Raw genomic sequence first — 19,724 nt, 5'->3', positions numbered from 1 at the left:
GCGCATGCGCGACACCAATGATACGCCACTAATAAGTCAGAATTACCAGTTGAAAGCACGGCTGCATCTAATCGGTAAGACGTTTAAATAATCATATTGGATATTATTATTATTATTATTATTATTATTATTATTATTATTATTATTATTATTATTATTATTATTATTTATATGTTTTTATTGACCCCCCACCCACCTTTTTTTTCTTTTTCTTTTTTTTTTTTTTTAAGAAAATTCAAAGCAATACATACTGTATACAAGACATATTAACACATGTTTAACCATATTAATGTTGGCCTTAATTACGTCACACACAAAAAAGCAGATAAGCTAGCTTTTATAGTGAAGAATACAGATATTTTAAAAAAAACATAAAATTCACAACAGATACAAAAGAAAGGTACATTTCTGTTCAGGCTGTCGGGTAATGGAACAATCTAAATGATGACATCAATTATTAAGCTTTCTTAAATACACAGACAACTTGACTCCAAAAACTCACAAAATGAGCAACAAATACACTGAAAATAACTCCGTAAACACACGAAAAATAAGGAAATACCACATAAACATACAAAATGACACGGTCTGAGTTTACTTCCGTACTGAAATTATAACCTAACCCTAAACCGAACATAATCCAATAAACAAATAAAACACGTGTCCATTCACTTTGAAAACAAAAAAGAATTATTAGTATTATTATTATTATTTTTTTTAGCAAAAATTCATTTTTCGGTAGTGCGCATGTGCGAGCATGCGCATATTCAATCTTAGTACGACGCGCACTCAGTACATGACACCGGAAGTGTTTAAGTGGTGGCCATGATTTTCCTAACTCCGTAACGTCTTCCCCGGGGTTAAGGAAAAATGGATAGGAAAGGAGATAGGAGGAACTATTCGGACGCAGCCTTAATCAATGGAAGGAGTTACCGGTGCTTTCCTGAGGTTTGTTGATAGCATTTAATAAAGTTTACAGTTCGTGGTTGACTTTTAATTTGCTATTACAACACGTGTCGTAATTTTTAGCACATTTGGGCTGTTATATTTCTCAACTTTTCTTACGTGAAAGCTTTTAAACAGCCTGTCCAATGAGAAAAAACAACACACTAGCTACTAGCTTGTTAGCTAGGAGCCTAATCTCGCTACGTAACATATTTCCACTCATACCCTCTCTTTCTAATAACACACCACGGCTGTCGGCTTGACGCATTAATTAAGCCACCATAGCCCTGGTTAGTGACTTTACATCAAGTGAGTTTGTGTAATTGTAGCCATTGGCTTTTTGTGTCAGCCACCATCCCACTGGTGTATGCACTTGATCTGAAGTGCCACAAAGAAACCCCCCTTAGCAATGTATAGTGTAGTGTGTGCAGTACACTGTAGCTGCCTACCAGCACAGCTCTGTTCCTCCATGACCACTTCAGACTAGGAGAATACATTAAACTGTGCATTTCTCATCCTTTCTCACAGGTTTACTGGAAAGACACGACGCTGATTTTATGTGAGTATATTCTGTTCAGCTATTTTAGGAAGCTTAGTAATGTGTTGGAGGTTTTCAATGCATCTAGAATAAGATGCAATAGTGATGGTCATTTTAATTATTTATTTATTTTTTGCAGAGAAATGGATACAAAGAGAAGAAGTGGGAAGCCCAACAGAGGAGGAGGACGTTTTAACAGAGGAAGAGGAGGAAAAAGAGGAGGGGGAGGAGGAGGAAAAAGAGGTGGTGGAGGAGGAGGAGGAGGAGGAGGAGGAGGTGGAAGCCATAAAGGAGATGCTTTTCTCTGGGGCGATGAAAATGATTTCTGTCTTGATTTTAGACCAGCTCGCTCCAACAGGTACGTTCACGCCACTTGTCAAACTCACTTTCAGACCATCCAATTCGGCCCACAGGAGAAAACGAAAATGACAGAGAAAACATGAAATATTGCGTAAATTACCAAATAATTCAGTTGCAAATTGTTGTTGAAAGAACAAACTTTTTCCCAAATCCTGCAATTTTTCCTCAAATGATTGCACAAAATCTCCCCAAATTGAATAAAAATTGGTCTAAAAATCGAAGGTAATTTTAAGTATCTTTCACTTATTGCTAAGATATTGTTGATGACTTTCATACTTTGTCTAATTAAAACTGAAAGTGCAAACTTGGGCACATTAATGAAGAAATTGTTCATTTCCCCCACCTAAAACCTGCGGCCCACTTGTGATCGAACTGCTCCTTAATTGTCCCTTGAACTTAATTGAGTTTGACACCCCTGCTTTATTCAGTAACACTTTAAAATAATACCAACATGTCCAGGGTGACCATGTTTTGATTTCCAAAAAAGAGGACACTTGGTGCGACCTCGACATACTCAAATTACTTGATTTTTTTTTTTTTTAATTTTATGTACTTTGTAATGGCAAAATGCAATATAGTAGATAAATAAGTTGTTATTGTCCATAAGGTTTAAAAATGCATTTCTTTCTGTATTACGGAGGCTTTAAAAAATGACTGAAGTAATTCGCCTTTATTATGCATTATAACAGTTGGTCTTTGATCTCTTGAAATCTCACAGATACCTTCTTAACAATGAGTAACATCAATGATTTTTGTTTTTTAAAAAAATAATTGTAGAATTGTAGATAATACTTTAATTTACTCATATAGTTTGGAGCTTTACATTTTGTTTTGCGCAGTTTTGTTGTTTTTCTGATTGGCGCTACAATGCCTATGGAGTTTGGTTATCAGCGTCTCATACATTTCACGGGAACACACACAGACACGGTATTTATTTATAATAAAAATTTACTAAATGAGTAAAATAAAACAATATTTATACCAAAAGTACACAAAATGACTCCAGAATCACTACAATGGCAACCAAAAACAGTTATACAAAAAATGCACAAAAAGACAACTGAAAGAAAAAGAAATACACATAATGATGACTCCAAAAAACATACATTACAGAAAAATACAAAAAAATATGAAAATGGCTCAAAATACACAAAACTAAATATTTACACAAAAAACACACAAAATGATTCCAGAATCGCACTACAATGGCAAAAAAAACAATAATTATACAAAAAATGCACAAAAACACAACAGAAAAATAGAAAAATGCACATGACTCTAAAAAACATACATTACAGAAAAATACACCAAACAAAAAAAATATAAAAGTGAGTAAAAAAAAACAAAACAACAAACACATTTAACATGCACATGTCCCATAGAATTAAACCAGAAAAATTGCACCCACATTTTGCAAATATACCCCTTATGCTCCCACATGAATGCATACTTCTGACGGGCACTGTACCAGTAACATGAATTAAGCAACAGGGTAGGCTTAATATCATGAATAATACAGCTCTTTCAGAGCGCTCCGTTTTGGGGGGGTGTCCCTGGAGTTGCAAAGACCTCCCCCTCCCCTCTCTTCCACGGTGTGGCACACACTAAAGGTGCGTTTGCACCAAACGCGACTGAAGTACCTAGATTACATTCAAAATCAATGCAATGCAATGCAAATGATTGAATGGGGGTGGAGTCTATGGGTGGAGTTACCAGCGGAGGGGAGGGTATTTTCTTTCCCGATTCAACTTATGACATCACCAACTTCGAAAATTTTAAACTGAGCACTTTCCTCTGTGTTGTAATACTTAGACAGACCATAAACAAAGGACCGGATGGATTTATTTCACATTTTGTGTGCCGGTTGACAATTAAGTTACTTCATGTGTATTCAAAAAGACATCAAAAGTGGATTTTTCATCATATGTCCCCTTTAAATAAACACCTAACAAATAACTGAGAAACTTTACTTCACATGGTCCCATGCTGACCGTTTCTCCCAGTGGCTCTTAAGTCTTCAAATCCCTCTTTGAACCACCTTTGTGGTTTTTATCATCCAGGATGGTCTTCCTGTTGATGTTTTTAATTAAATCTACAAGTATTTGGTCTCTTTCCATCCATCTCAGACTTTAGTCTCTCTTTTTTTTTCCTCGTGTGCGATGATTTCATCAAAACAAAGCGGCATCTTTTATGATTCAGTCGCGTGTGAGTAAAATTACCATAATGACATGATACCTTCTGTAAAGAGCAACTCATTAGCTTTCAGAAACGGCTGGAATTTTAGATAGAGCAAATATTAGCGGAGTTACGGTCATTGAAATTAACGTGTTCCCCTAGATCAGGTCCCTGGGAAACCCAGATAATTCGATGAGTTTGTAAAATCCTGCCATCGGGTCCGGACAAGACGTGAAAAGAGGACGTCTCTGGGTAGATCCGGATGTATGGTCACACAAAACATGTCCCAATTTTCTCCTAAATATTGTTCTTTGTCTCTGTATTTCCCAGCAGACCTGCTCAAAACAAGCAAAGCACCGGCCGAGGTGGAGGCAGAGACGCAAGTCAAGGTTGGGGAACCACAGATAGAGATTATGATCGAGACAGAGATCGAGACAGAGATAGAGATCGAAGGCGACAGGAGAAAAGTGGTGACAAAGCTCTTCCTTGGTCCTTGACCACCAGCTCAAGGGTTGTCTCAAAGTCCGGTAATGCCATTCCACCAGAGGCGGGCAAACTGTCCTTACAGAAGATCTTCATGACTAATGAGAACCAAGAGCAACTGAAGGAGTTGCTTCGGGATCTACAAAGTGGGGAATTTGATGACCCCAATGAGTAAGCACACACTTCTAAATATACATTAATGTGGTTTTTGGTGGAGAAGAATTACAAATTTTAACACACGATTTGCTTGTTTTGTGTTAGAGAGTCTGATTCCGATTCCTCAGAGGGAGAGGAGTATGATGAGCTGGACCACAGAGAGGAAGGCCAGTTTTGGGCCACTAATGATGAGCCTGTGGGGAGAGCAGAGAGTCCAGCGTATGAGCCGTCTGATGAGGAGCGACCCAGTCCCGAACCTATTATTTCTCTGTTTGCTATTGGGAAACTCTGCAGGTAATGTTTTCATTGTTTTTTTTCATGTGTTTCATACATCACTGCTGTCAAGAAGCTAAAAAAATACATATAAATTAGAACTGCGACCAGTGTTAATTTTGACAGCAAATTTTTAGTTATTTAGTTAGTTATGTATAATAATTTTTTTTTTTTTTTAGTTTGTTGTCTTTTGACAGAAATGAAACTTGGTTTTAGTCCAAATTTAGTCACCAGGACTATTTGTGTTATAGTGTAGTTTTAGTCAAAAAAATGTTGATTAGTCAACTAAATCTGTTAGAGATATAGTCGACTAAATTATAAATCATAACAGTTTATGTATTTTTTTTTAAAGATTCAATTACTAATATGTGATGGTATTAATGTTTGTGATCAACGCGTAAGACCATACGTCCGCAAACGTAATCGGTTCACTTCCGATTGGATCACTTACCAGTTTGCCCCGCCTTAAATGGAGCAAAAGTAGTTTCCAAAAAAACAACAACTTAGTTCTGACTGGATGTCCTTCTATGTGAACATTATAGTTTACCTTTTATGAGTTAACAAAAATGTAAAATTTTTTGATGTAGTCACTCAAAAGAATTTAGTCGACAAAAACATTTCCGGCAGAGTTTTCGTCGTCAAAGTTAACACTGACTGGCACTGCAATAATGCCCTATAAGGAGTGTTCTTATTGTCAAAAGGTGTTTTCTATGTATATACAGCTATAAAAACTAAAAACCAAAAAATGTAGTCACTGTAAGTCCTTTTTTCCATAGGTATGGCTTTGACAGGGAAAGAGCCAAACAGGCGCTGGTCTCCAGTCGAGGAGAAGTTGGCACAACTTTGGAGCTCCTCCTTCAGCAGGTCTTCAGTGAACGCTTTGGTACCAAAGCAGTGTCCCCCAATGGCCTGGCAGTGGTGCCTATGGACGAGTGCTTGTCACAGAGGCAGGAGGAAGCCTTCGCACTCACCGCCATCTTAGGCGAGCGCTTCAATGACAGCATCGCAAACACAGTGTGGACCATCAGTCTGGACCTCCCGTTTCTCGAAGACGGCGCTGTGAAAAACAAAGGAAGCCCCGGCAGTGGAGCCAGACAAACGGCAAAAAAAGACATCTGCAGGTTCTTCCTGAAAGGCAAGGGCTGCCGCTTTGGAGACGAATGTAGATTCATACACGAACTTCCGAAATCTGAGGCTGATTCCTTGGATCTGATAGGCCCGAGCCAGCCCGGCGTCAGCAACTACACACCCCTGGAGTATGAACTGGTGGTTCGTTTTCCTAAAGGAAACCGTTATCCATTCCAGGCACCAATCGTTGCGTTTAGCACCAACGACGAGTGTGTCACAGCAGCAGCTAGGCTCAGTGTGACCGAGAGGTTGTTTGGAGAAGCTCTGACTGCAGCAAAGAACAGTGAATCTGTGGTTTATACACTTATATCTTTGTGTGAGGATGAAAAGACAATGAAGGAACTGCTGGCTGTTGGTCACCATAAATACAGCAGTCCTCCACCTGTTGTAGTGATTCCTCCACCTGCTGTAGTGATTCCTCCACCTGCTGTAGTGATTCCTTCACCTGCTGAAAGCACAGCCAACAGTAAGAGTGTGAAGAACAGCAGTGTTCCTCCAAACAAGAAGTCTGTTCACAGCAACGACCAAAGAGCCACAGATGGTGAGTCCGTCACTTAAATCTGTTGTTCAGTCTTCATTCCAATGTAAACATGAGTCAGGGTTGAGGTCAATTACACTCAATTACGATTTACGGTGACCATCATTTTATTCCAATAACAATTGTTTTTTTATTCTTAGAAAGTCAATTACAATTAGGTTACCAATTACTAAAGTTCAGTTACAATTATGTTATCAATTACTAAAGTTCAATTACAATTAATCACAATTACTGAGTCTAAAATAAATAACCTCATAATATGTAACCTTCCTCTTGTGTTAGCTTTCTATTAGCATCTCTAATGATAACTGGTTTTAAATCAGCTGGAAAATACGCTAAAAACAAGTATCTATCATCTAATTTCTTTCCTGTCTATTGGTTTCCTTGTTAGCCTTCCTAAGCAATGAAAATATAGGTTTTAATATTTTTGGTGTGGGTGTCAGTGCGTTTTTTGCGTTAGTATCCCTCTAGATTTCAATTCTTTTAAATGGTAAAATATGGGGAAGCTTGATATGAAACATATTTTAATCATTAACTACATACAGTATGTGTAGAACTCTACATAGAACTGTAATATGGTTCTCCAGTTTTGTGTAAAATTATAATTGACATTTTTTTTATAGAATTTTCATACCAATTATGGTACAATTACCAAGTGAATTATCTAAACTCAATTACAATTTAATTATGATTTGACAGCAACAGATTAATTATAAATGTGGCGAATTTCATATGAATCAGTCAAACCTGACAGGCGTGCGGTTCTATCGCATTTTTTTTTACCGATTTTTTTTTTTTTCATAGCGCCAAATTATTAAAATTTTCACTAGGCCTGAGGTGTGTGGCAATTTTGGTGAGACTTTGGGCTTGCTCAGGGGGTCAAATTAGCAATCAGATGCAGCCTGTGAATAATAATAAAAGCAAAAACAATAGGTTCCTATGTCCCATTTTGGTACTTCGGTCCTTAATTATGGCATACTTATAGTTAATTATCAATTACGTGATTACAAATTATGATTAACCCCAACCCTGTCATGACTTTACTGATGGTCAAATCTGCGTGTTTTTAATTTTCAGTAAGGGAAACAGAAGAGGACAAAGCTGATGTATTTGAGAATGACAGTTATATCAGTCTGAGGAAGAAGATGGTCAGCAAGCACAACCACAAGATCGCCAACGTTCTGTCAGAAAACGGCAAGCTGTGCCGGGAGTTCCAGAGGAAACTGGTAATCATGTGACATCAATTATATTTCCTCACATCCTTTACATCTGATTGTGTTCATCTGACACTGGCTGCCTTGCTTCCTTCCTGTTGTCACCTCAGTCGTCCAGGCGCTATATGTCCATGCTGGTTCAGAGGAAGAACCTTCCGGCTTGGCATGAAAGGGAGAATATTTTAGAAATGCTGGACCGGAGTCAAGTGCTGGTGGTCAGCGGGATGACAGGGTGAGTCAGATAGAGCCCTAGAGAATTCCAAACTGAAATGGTTGAAAATGTTTTAACAGGGTTCTCACCAGGAATTCTTCACAGCATTTGCGCGGGTGTTGTGGGGGGTCCCTGGGCATCCAAAAAACATTGTGAAGTAAAGCTTAAGTTTTAAGTTTTTTTTTTTTAATCTTTGTTACTGCCTTACTTTAAAGCCAAAAGTTACTTGTTGAATGAATGAAGGGTCATGATGAACGTAGTTAGAGTTACTCATGCTTGGTATATGCACTCCACTAATAAATACTCAGACACTCTATGGACAAGACATAACATTATATTCAAAAGACTGATTCCAAATGCGCTTTTCAAATTTAAATCATGTATTATGTGGGACCTGCAGTAATATTGGGACTGTTATGGTCACGCCCCCCGCTAATTATGGGTTACAAAGCGAAGGATGCGCACAGGCAACATCGAGGGCAGCTTAGTGGCTGCTGGGGTCCTTAGGTGAAGACAGGAGCATTTGAGCAAATTGCATGCATTAAGTAGACGGTGCGGCTAATGAATGTGTTTCTGGGTTATGCAGATTTGAAAGTGTTAAAACAACCCACGTGCACTCCTGGAAATCCCTTTTGTGTCCAAGTGTGCAACACTTAATATGATGGTACCGATTGAAAAATTTAAAAACAGGAAATTCCCCCTATGCACTGTAGGAGATCACAATCACAGCATTGAGGGTCCCTACGCATAACAGCACTGTGGGAACCCTGGTTTTACCATATTAAATACCAAAAATGTTGTTTAAAAAAACCCAAAACAAAACATGACGGTGCTTTTAACTTTGTGGCTATTTTCTGCTCTTTTTCTGTAGTTGTGGAAAAACGACTCAGATTCCTCAGTTCATCCTGGACGGCTCCCTAATGGGGTCTGCTGGGCAGGTGGCCAACATTGTCTGCACCCAGCCAAGACGCATCTCTGCCATCTCCGTGGCTCAGAGAGTAGCACAGGAGCGCGCAGAGTCCTTGGGAAACTCTGTGGGCTACCAGATTCGCCTGGAGAGCGTCAAGGTACAGATATCGATACAGCTAACACATTTCTGCCACACCTAGTGTTCTCTGAACTCTAATGAAGTCTGTCTCTCTCAATCACTTTTTACAAGACGTCAGCTACTAGACTGCTGTACTGCACCACAGGCGTGCTGCTGAGGAGGCTGGAGGGAGAGGCCGACCTCAAAGGTGTCACACACGTCATCGTGGACGAAGTGCACGAGCGCACAGAAGAGAGGTAGGATGAGATCTCACACTTAAAGGAAGTGCATTACGTATTTAGGCTGTGTTCGAAATGGCGCACTCTGTAGTATGCACTACAAACTCAATGAGTATATATATATTGTTTACTATAAACTATAAGTACAGTTAGGACGATCAGGATGATGACCGTTCCCACTGAAGTATACTTCATACTACTTAAGTTTCCCAAGATGCATTTTGAACCTACAAGGACAAAAACCTGAAGTACACTGAGGCTAAATATCTCCGTTGATTCTCCACCTTTAAAAGTTCTGAAAACATGTTAGGCGTGAAAGTGACCAAGTAGAATATCAACATGTGTTCATTTGATCCATAAAACTCGCGTATACGGTACACATTTCATTCCGACAATTCAGGGATTTTCAGACCCCGCCATTGTGCTACTGACAAAACTTCAAAACAAGAGCCCTACTTACAAAAGCGTTAAAAACGAATGAAAGACGAGAAGAGATGCTTTTATTTTGATAAAGGGATGTTGACTTTTAGCTTGAAGTTGGTCCCAGGACGATTTTACATTGTGCTCTCAATGCATCATGGGATGGTTGAGTAAGAGTAGTATGCCCACTCTGCATACTTAAAAAATATCTCGATATAGTATACATCCGGGTATTTCTTGCGTACTCAATCTTTCCATACTATCTAGTGTGAACGCACTACATAATAATTTTGACGTCAGACTTAGTATGAGTAGTACGTTAGTATATGATTTCAAACACAACCATAGATTAAAAAAAATTAAGATTTAAATTCAAGGAATTTTTGTTCATAAGGGTCAAGACGAGTTAAATAAAAATGTAGGAACTGGTTGATTCTCATTTTCTGTTTCTAAAGCTTTGTTTTCCCATTTTGTCTCAGTGATTTCCTGCTTTTGGTGCTCAAAGACTTAATCGTGCAGAGACCAGACTTGAAGATCATCCTCATGAGTGCCACTCTTAATGCTGACCTTTTTTCTGACTATTTCTACAACTGTCCAACCATCCACATACCAGGTAATCATCCCAGTGCGCACACACACACACGCTCCGGAAGTTTTATAGTTTTGTAATGAGTATGTTGTTCCAGGGCAAACCTTCCCCGTTGATCAGTTTTTTCTTGAAGACGCCATTGCTGAAACTCGGTATGTCTGTTATTCTTGTTTATTAGATCAGTGTTTTTCAACCACTGTGCCGCGGCACACTAGTGTGCCGCGAGAGATCGTCAGGTGTGCCGTGGGAAATTATCCAATTTCACCTAATTGGTCTAAAAAAAAAATTTGAAAACATATTAATTATTATCTGCAAATAATATACCATTGTCGAGTGTCCGTGCTGCAGTAGTGAATAAAGGTGCGTGCACACCGAACGCGACGGAAGCGATGCCGTTGCCTTAAATCGTCCCTGATCGGTAGTTTGCACATAGTGGTGCTTTTTTGTCAGTCCATCATTTCATCGCTCCAGCGACGCGATCACTAGGGAAGTGTGTGTGTGTGTGTGTGTGTGTGTGTGTGTGTGTGTGTGTGTGTGTGTGTGTGTGTGTGTGTGTGTGTGTGTGTGTGTGTGTGTGTGTGTGTGTGTGTGTGTGTGTGTGTGTGTGTGTGTGTGTGTGTGTGTGTGTGTGTGTGTGTGTGTGTGTGTGTGTGTGTGTGTGTGTGTGTGTGTGTGTGTGTGTGTGTGTGTGGCCCCGGTAACAGGGTAGAGACAGAGAGAGAGAGTGTGTTGATGACGTCTTTTTTTTTCCTTCTTGCTCCGCTTCTACGGTTAAATGATCAACTTAACGGAGATATTAAAGGATGACTTCACTCAGAATGTGTTTGATCAGTAGTTACTGTGGTTTTAAAGAAATTTACCGCTTTAATTTTGAACCTGATACTTTGAGGAAGTAGAACAGCCTCCGCTGCAGCCGTCAGCACTGAAGCGGGAGGGAGGGGCTGCTGCCTCCGCTCTACAGACAGTGGAGGACGGGAGATATCGCTTCACGTCGCTTAAAAAGTTAAAATTTTTCAACTTTGATCATGCAAGTCGCGTCGCTGAGGGGGGGATAAATTGACGTTGCGTCATTTACATTGATTTTTAATGTAATCGCATCGCTTCAGTCCCTTTAAGACCACATTGTTGTTTCATTTGTTATGTTCAAGCTGTATTTTTGAAGTGGACATGATAAGTGCACTTTTTATTTGAAAGAAGAAATACAAATGATGATAAAGTCCTTTATTCTTTGTGTTTATTTGATTCCTATTCAAGACACTTTGATGAGAATGGCTATATTGTTAATATAGGCTACAGAGTATCATTTTTTAACATGTTTGGCTGGTGGTGTGCCTCGTGATTTTTTCAATGAAAAAAATGTGCCTTGGCTCAAAAAAGGTTGAAAAACACTGTATTAGATGACTAAGTGAAATCAGTGTCTTCTTAATGCTTGACATGTTTGCATGTTTGTGTAGCTACGTCATCGAGGGGAACAGCCCTTATAAGCGGAAACACAATTCATCTTCCATCAATGGGCCCAGGAATGCTATGGATTACATGATTGACGACCTGCAGGACTTCAAGTTTTTTGACAAAACGGGTTTTCACAAAACGGGTTTTGTCAAAGACTCGATTCCAGACCAGGAGCTTAACCTGCAGGAACTTTGCATCAGATACAAAGGTACGTGAGAACATATGAAAAAAGGCTGATCTCAGAGAGTCATTGCGTAATTGATCATTAATTACAATTATGGTGTAATTATAATTCTGTTTGTAATCAAAAAAATCTGCTGCCATCGTAATCATAATTAAATTGTTGTTGCAATCAGATAATTGACTTTGTAATTGGCATGGAAATTCTATAAAAACTGTTAATTACAATTAATTTAAATGCAAACCTGGAGAACCATGTTACATACGTAGTTAACAATTTTTAAAACATATCAAGTTTTACCACTACCTCTCAGTGAATCTTGAGGATCATTTTATCATTTAAATACTTTTATACTGACACAAAAAAGGCTCAGACATCCTCACCATTAGTACCAATATTTGAATTGATTAGGTACTAGTCTAACGAGGTAACCAAGAGATGATGGATAATATTTTTTTTGTGTATTTTACAGCTGATTTAAGACATGGGTCAAAACTGACCTGTTATCATAAGGGATGCTAACAGAAAGAGGAAGGTTTAGTTTTATGGGGTTATTTATTTCAGCCTCAGTAAATCTTATGAATTGTAATAGAACTTTGGTAATAGATTAAGTAATACATTACATTTTAATTGTAACTGAGAAAAAATGCCAGTCATCATAATCATAATTGAGTTTCTGAACATGGATAATTGAAGACGTAATTGACCCCAACCCCGATTAGCTACTGATGATGAGTTTCTTCTTCTGAATTTATTCAGACCAATGGATGGGATTTTTTTTTTGGTTTATGTAGATGCTAAAAAACCTGTGCTCAAAACACTTGCTGCGATGGACCTGGACAAGATTAACATGGACCTGGTGGAAAGCCTGCTGGAGTGGATTGTTGAAGGAAAGCACAAATATCCTCCAGGTAGGAACAATATCTGCCTGGTTTCACTTACACAGCTTTTCTTTTCATTTTTCTACATTTATTGTTTCTCTTTGTTTTGTTTGGTGATCAAGAAACACTGCTTCTATGATCTTCTGACTAAGCATCAACATTAGAAGAAGACCTCTGGGTTATAATCAAGTATTTAGTGATGTAAACATTTTTAAATCTAAGTTTAATACTTTTTTTTCTCTACTGCGTATGACTGAGAGGGAGATTTTTAATCATGTTATTGTTGATTTAAAATTTTTATTCCTGATTTAAATGTTTTTTTTTCCTGCTGATTTTAATGTTGTTTTTGATTTTTAAACTGTTGAATGTTTTCTGTTGCACTTTTTAATCATGTAAAGCACAATGAATTGCCGTGTGTATGAAATGCGCTATACAAATAAATTTGCCCTGCATTGCCTGGTCTCAGATGTATAGATTTTGTCACTTCCTGTTATTATAACATTCTAATACGTGGTTGCAGGTGCAGTGTTGGTGTTCATGCCCGGCCTGGCTGAGATCAAAATGCTTTACGAGCAGCTTCAATCCAACAGAATGTTCAACAACAAGGGTGCATCCAGGTTTGATTGTTTGTTTATTTATCAATTTTACAAAGCAACTTTTCAGCTTCCTCAGCTTCCTCTACAGTTTTTTGGGTTTTTTCATACTGAAAAAAGCATTTGTGTGTGATGGATGCTTATTGTGACTGTGTTATCAGATGTGTGGTGTATCCTCTCCATTCAACCCTGTCCAATGAAGAGCAGCAGGCCATTTTCAGCCGCCCTCCAGACGGGGTCACAAAAATTATCATCTCCACCAACATCGCAGAGACCTCGGTTACCATTGACGACGTGGTGTACGTGATCGATTCTGGCAAGATGAAAGAAAAAACGTAAGCGTGTGTTTTGTCAGCCTGATATGAAATGAGCTTGATGTGGGACGCGCTCTGATGCATTTTGTGTTTTGGTCGTAGGTACGACGCCTCCAAATGCATGGAGAGCCTGGAGGACTCGTGGGTTTCTCGGGCCAACGCGCTGCAGAGGAAAGGTCGAGCTGGCCGCGTGGCCTCGGGCGTCTGCTTTCACCTTTTCACCAGTCACTGCTTCAAGCACCAGCTGGCTGAGCAACAGCTGCCTGAGATCCAGAGAGTTCCCCTGGAGCAGCTCTGCCTCAGGTACCTCCATCTGCCTCATGTTTTATTTCTGTTTATGTACATAATAGAAACCTTGCTTTTATTTTCATTTGTGCACACATTTTCTGAGGTAGAAGTGGATTTAATCTCCCGCTATCTTGGTTTTTGGTTCTCAAGCTGCTTTCACATCTCCTCTCCCCAACAGGATTAAGATCCTGGACCTGTTTGCTGAGCAGAGCCTGGAGTCGGTCTTCTCTCGACTCATTGAACCCCCAGTTCTTGGAAGCCTGGACGCAGCCAGTCAGCAGCTCCAGGACCTGGGAGCGCTGACTGCGGACGAGAAGCTGACCCCGCTGGGTTACCACTTGGCCTGCCTGCCTGTCGACGTCCGCATCGGGAAACTCATGCTCTTTGGTGCCATGTTCCGCTGCCTCGACCCTGCGCTCACCATCGCTGCCAGTCTAGCCTTTAAATCACCATTTGTAAGAGTTCTTACCACTGATAAGACACGATGTTTGTTGGTTTCGCAACAATGTGTTTGTGAAGCTTAATTTTGTTTTTTTCCTAGCCAGACATTTTTTTATTACTATGCTGCTTTTTTTAAGAATTATTTTGTATATTTATTTAAATGCATATTTTGGCATTGGCTTTGAATTTTGTGTGTCTTTCACGGTTGGGGTCAATTATAATTGTCATCGCATAATTGATAATGGCAATTATGGCGTAATTAGAATTGTAATTGAAAAGGTATGTTGCCGTTGTAATTCAATTTTAATTGAGTTTAGATAATTGACTTTAAATTTGTAATTCCCAAGAAAATTCAATAAGAAATAGTCAATTTGTTTTAGTGGGGTAGAGTTAGGATATAATTTTCTTTAAATTAGGACGATACAATTTTACTAAATAACAATAGTGTGAATGTAACTGATGTTTAGTACAAAGAGTTTAAAGCTATTGCTAAATTCCAACTCTTGTCCCTAATTAGGCTTTTACACAACATATAATCAGTGCACTAAAATGTAAATGTAAAGATGCTAAAACAACACCATACACACACATACAATCATCAAAACAGGCATATAAATGAGAAACATACATGGTATAGCAAAATACAAACTACATGAGATGAATTTTAAAACCTTTTGGTCCCGTGTGGGATGTTTTCAAGCGCTATATAAATAAAAGTTTGTAAATTTGTAATTTAACTTTTGTAATTGAGAATTGAATTGTTATTGACTCGGGGGGAAAAATAATAAATTGAATTGAATTGGAATTGGAAAAAATGCTAATCACTGTAATCATTATTTAATTGGAATTGAACATGGATGATTGAACATAATTAAAATTGAAAAATGTAATTGACCACAACCCTGGTGTATTTTATATTTAAGATTTTTTTTTTAAATTTTTTTGTTCACTAAAGTTGTTTCTTTGTCCTGGAAAATTGGTTTAAAAACCTTTATATATTCGTTGACCTTCAGGTGTCTCCTTGGGATAAACGAGAGGAGGCCAATGTGAAGAAACGTGCCTTCGCGGTGGGCAATAGCGACCATCTAGCTTTGCTACAGGCTTATAAGGTATAAAGGTTTCACCAATAGAAATGTTCCAATATACAACTATCCTGCCTGGATGCTTAATGTGATGAATGATGCTCTCGTGCAGGGATGGTGCTCTGCTGCAAAGAATGGGAAGAAGGCTGCCCATGTCTACTGCAGGGAGAACTTCCTGTCCTGGCGTGTTTTACAGGTCAGAGAACTGACTTTGCTGAATTTATTTACAAAGAGTTTTTGATGATCTTGGTATGACGCAGTGTTGAATTGAGAGTTTAAGCTAGTACAGTATGAGAACAGTTGATGCCTGTGCAGGAGATCGCCAGCCTGAAGAGACAGTTCGCTGAGCTGCTGTCTGACATCGGCTTCTGCAGAGAGGGACTGAGAGCTAGAGCCATCGAACGCGCCTCGACTCATGACACAGATGGAGTCCTGGAGGCTACGGGTCCTGAGGTCAGACACACACACACACACACACACGGATTGAGATAATTTATAATTGTTATCAGGTAATTGGCAAGTAATTGAAATAATTGTAATTGTAATCCTAATTGAACTGTAATCTCTGGGTTTTAGTCACGTGATTATGATGACGCGCAAAGGGGGCGCGATTTCAGATGGAGGGCAGGTAGTAAAAATGTAGAATACGCATATAGAGGAAACCATTGCAAAGAGTCGTATTGAATTGATTTAGATCTAGTTTCAAGACAAAGATAGAAACAATTGATTATCAAACATGTTGGGGCGTGACTCGTATCTCATGAAGATGAGTGAGTTTTCGTCAGAATCTAAAGATTTGCTGACCATCGAGGCTGTTGATATCACAAACTATATGGTCTTTCAGACATTGTGCTATTTATTTATTTATTGGAGGATAAGCCCCTTGAGATGGAACATCTCGTTTTCGAGGGGGTTCTCAATTGAAAAATGTGATTGATCCCAACCCTGACACACACACACGCACACGCACACGCACACACACACACACACACACAGTCTAACCATCTGGCCTTCATCATGAACCACATCCTGAACAGTTCTATTTATTTTTCCAGGCTAACCTGAACTCTGAAAACATCAGTCTGATGTCGGCCATGCTCTGCGCTGCGCTCTATCCCAACGTGCTCCAGGTGCCTTTCCAGTCATTTTAAATCTAAAATGTGAAACATCCAAAGCTCAAATTGAACTAAGGCTTGCATTGTCCTTCTCCAGGTTCAAACTCCTCAGGGGAACTGCAAGATGACCAGCCATGGCGAGGCGAAGATGCAACCCAAAGCCAACGAGCTCCGCTTCTTGACCAAGAGTGATGGCTACGTGCACGTGCACCCGTCCTCTGTCAACTACACTGTGAGGCCTAAAAAGCAAATGCATCATATGTATATTACAAAGCACAGCTGTAAATGCAAAACAAACCTGCTTTTGTTTTGTTTGCTCCACAGACTCGTCACTACGAGAGCCCATTCCTGGTTTACCGCGAGAAGGTGAAAACCAGCCGTGTGTTTATCAGGGACTGCAGCATGGTGTCTGTGTACCCGCTGCTATTGTTTGGGTGTGGCCAGATCAACTTGGAGCTGCACAAAGGAGTGTTTGTCTTTTCTCTGGATGATGGATGGATTCAATTTGCTGCTCCCTCACATCAGGTCAGTGACAAGATGCAAAGAGTTCTCACTAACTTCTACATAGGAAGGTACAGAGCCCCAGACATGACACGGCATGAAAATAAATTAAATACTTAATTTGTGTGCACAAAAAAACACTACTTTGTGTTTTGATGTATAATGTACTGTCACGGCAAATTTGCGGTTGACCTCATTTGGAGACATGATTTATTGCTCTGGTTGAGTGATGGAGTCCAGGCGAGACATTGATGATTTTATAAAAAAGGTTTATTATAAAACTAAATAAAAAGGAGTACAAAGATGGACAAAATTAGTGACCGCCCCGGGCGGACGTCCGATGATCGAGTGGCCCACAGTTCTAACTCATCACGTATATTCCCCCTCAGTCCCCCTCCCTCCTCCCCCCAGGAGATAAAGAGGACAGGGTGGAGGTGAAAGAAGAGGGTGAAAAGAGACAGTTTCTTCTTTAGGTCAAAACAACCAGTTCTCTGGTATCTCCTGATTGTCGTGAGTGTTGGAGGTGTGTGCGTATATGGTGTTTGTGTGTATGAATGGATGTGTATTGGGTGTGTATGTGTGACTATGTGAGTGTGTGTAGGCATGTGAGTGTGTGACGCTTCTGTGTATGAGGGATAAGATGTGTTTTGGGAAGCTGACCTCGAGAAGAGAGCAGAAAACATGAGACAGCAGAAATGAAAAGTCTCAACTTAAAGCCCTAAAAAAAATAAGGTCTATGAGTAAATATGTTAATAAACATAACTAACAATTTTGCCCTGACAGTACACACAATAGTACTGTAATGTAAAAGTAATTAATAATATCTGAAGGATATATGTTGTGTAGTAGGGATGTGCATTGCCATGAATCTGACGATATGATACGATTCACAAATAGCATGTCACAATATGATCTATTTTGATACTAAGCTATAGATTACGATATCAATACAAAATCATATGAAAAACAGTTTGTTTTTTTTTTTACTTGCGAGAACAAGTAAATGTTAATTAACTGTAATTAAAGTACCAATATCAAAAACAAATGGTTTGTTTATAAAATGTCAACTTACAGTTTTCAAAACAGTTGAACTTTGCCTTGTAGAACAGATTTAGTTCTTAGATTTTCAAAAAGTAACCATACATCTATAAAAGTGCCCAGTATGTTTTATGAAAATAAAGTACAATCAACGCCCAAGCTACAGTGCATTGAGGAGTGAGGTTAGCGTAATTGTTTTTTTTTTTGTTGTTAAAAAAAACACGATTTAAAAAAATTGATTTAGAATTTTTTTGAATCGATACGATAATCGTGCTGTGAAGTATTGCAATATATCACTTTATTATGTAGTAATTGTGTCACTTTTTTTAATTAGACATATTGTAAATTTGTTCATTGTTTAATCTGGTCCATGTTAACAACATCTGCCGTTGCTGCAGCAACTAGCCACGCTAACTACTGGCAATAAACTTAATATTATTGATTAGTATTTCATGCACCTGTTGTAGAATTAGTGATTCGTGTGCATGTCATCGCTAATTCGGGGCCACAATTAATTAATTTATTTTATTATTTTGTCATGTCTGCGACTCCATAAGAAGGCATACAGTGACCATTGAAGTGCTGGAGAATATATATACTGTTACTATATGATTTATTTTTGTGTTTCTCTGTGACCAAGGTGGCCGAGCTAGTGAGGGAGCTGCGTTGCGAACTGGATCGGCTGCTGGAGGATAAGATCAGGAATCCCAACATAGATCTGTACACGTGTCCCCGCGGGTCCCGCATCATCCAGATGATCGTCCACCTCATCACCACACAGTAGATGGACGCATCTGAAAAGCTTGTTCCCTGCATATAAATAATAAAGCAAACCAAAAGGACCGATGCTGCACTTTAAATGACTTTTAAAAGACACTTGATGTAAATTTTAATTACTTTATTAATCCGTGAAGGGAAATTACATTACACTCTGTTATTTTTAGGGACGTGCTTCTCACACACATAGGCCTGAATCACACACATGCACAAACAGGACCTGTGGACATGCATTAATGGAGAGATGTCAGAGTGGGGCTGCTTTTACGATGAAGGGAGCGCACCAGAGCAGTGTTGGGTTTGGTGCCTTGCTCAAGGGCACCTCGGCAGTGCTCGAAAAGTGCCCTGGCACCTCTCCAGCAACCCGAACAACTTCCGTATTTTGGTCTGCACTGGGACTTGAACCGGCCACCCTTTGGTTTCCAACCCATGTCTCTACGGACTGAGTTACTGCACTGAGACATTGTGGGCTTTATAAATTCTACCTTCTGGTGAAATGACTATGCAGCAAAGCTTCCTGCCACTTGCTTTACAACATATTTAGTTTTTAGATGCTTCACTGAAAGCAGCTAACTTTGGTTCTGCCACACCTGCATGCAACTGAACATGTTACTGTACTGTGGTGGTGTTGGAGGTTGAGCTGCTGTGTTGCAACTGAAATGCTTCTCGGCTCCACATTGGAGGCCTTATATGGTATTTAATGACTCATATTTATTATTAATGCATGATTTGAAAATCCAAGAGTTTCTGCTTGACCGTTTACAT

General features: G+C 39.2%; 1 protein-coding gene across 2 annotated transcripts; it reads left to right on the top strand.

Moving 5' to 3' along the window:
• The first annotated feature begins 818 nt into the window (after positions 1–818).
• Positions 819–19,162, top strand: LOC114465833 (putative ATP-dependent RNA helicase DHX57). Of its 2 annotated transcripts, none has more exons than XM_028451096.1 (25): positions 819–948; positions 1,474–1,504; positions 1,623–1,841; positions 4,349–4,672; positions 4,763–4,951; positions 5,707–6,599; positions 7,674–7,822; positions 7,921–8,042; positions 8,893–9,088; positions 9,181–9,305; positions 10,187–10,320; positions 10,394–10,448; positions 11,751–11,956; positions 12,724–12,840; positions 13,331–13,427; positions 13,565–13,738; positions 13,820–14,020; positions 14,184–14,460; positions 15,460–15,555; positions 15,641–15,724; positions 15,844–15,981; positions 16,584–16,658; positions 16,741–16,875; positions 16,968–17,168; positions 18,823–19,162. In XM_028451096.1, the coding sequence occupies exons 3-25, from the start codon at positions 1,627–1,629 to the stop codon at positions 18,964–18,966; spliced, it is 4,347 nt and encodes a 1,448-aa protein (XP_028306897.1). In that variant the 5' UTR covers positions 819–948; positions 1,474–1,504; positions 1,623–1,626; the 3' UTR covers positions 18,967–19,162. The 2 variants fall into 2 exon arrangements, with proteins under 2 accessions (XP_028306897.1, XP_028306898.1); XM_028451097.1 differs by having other exon boundaries at positions 4,352–4,672; positions 18,823–18,966.
• Positions 19,163–19,724: the final 562 nt, after the last annotated feature.

Source organism: Gouania willdenowi, chromosome 6 (genome assembly GCF_900634775.1).
Source record: "Gouania willdenowi chromosome 6, fGouWil2.1, whole genome shotgun sequence".
NCBI classification, from domain to species: Eukaryota; Metazoa; Chordata; class Actinopteri; order Blenniiformes; family Gobiesocidae; genus Gouania; species Gouania willdenowi.
The sequence above is the reverse complement of the archived record's forward strand: the minus strand, read 5'-3'. Positions and strand labels throughout refer to the sequence as shown.

Excerpts from the sequence above, each read along its gene's own strand:
- LOC114465833 (XM_028451096.1), top strand. The coding sequence starts at position 1,627 with ATGGATACAAAGAGAAGAAGTGGGAAGCCCAACAGAGGAGGAGGACGT. Across the intron at positions 9,089-9,180 it reads TTCGCCTGGAGAGCGTCAAG|ACGTCAGCTACTAGACTGCT; the intron begins GTACAGATATCG and ends ACTTTTTACAAG. Across the intron at positions 14,461-15,459 it reads TAGCCTTTAAATCACCATTT|GTGTCTCCTTGGGATAAACG; the intron begins GTAAGAGTTCTT and ends GTTGACCTTCAG.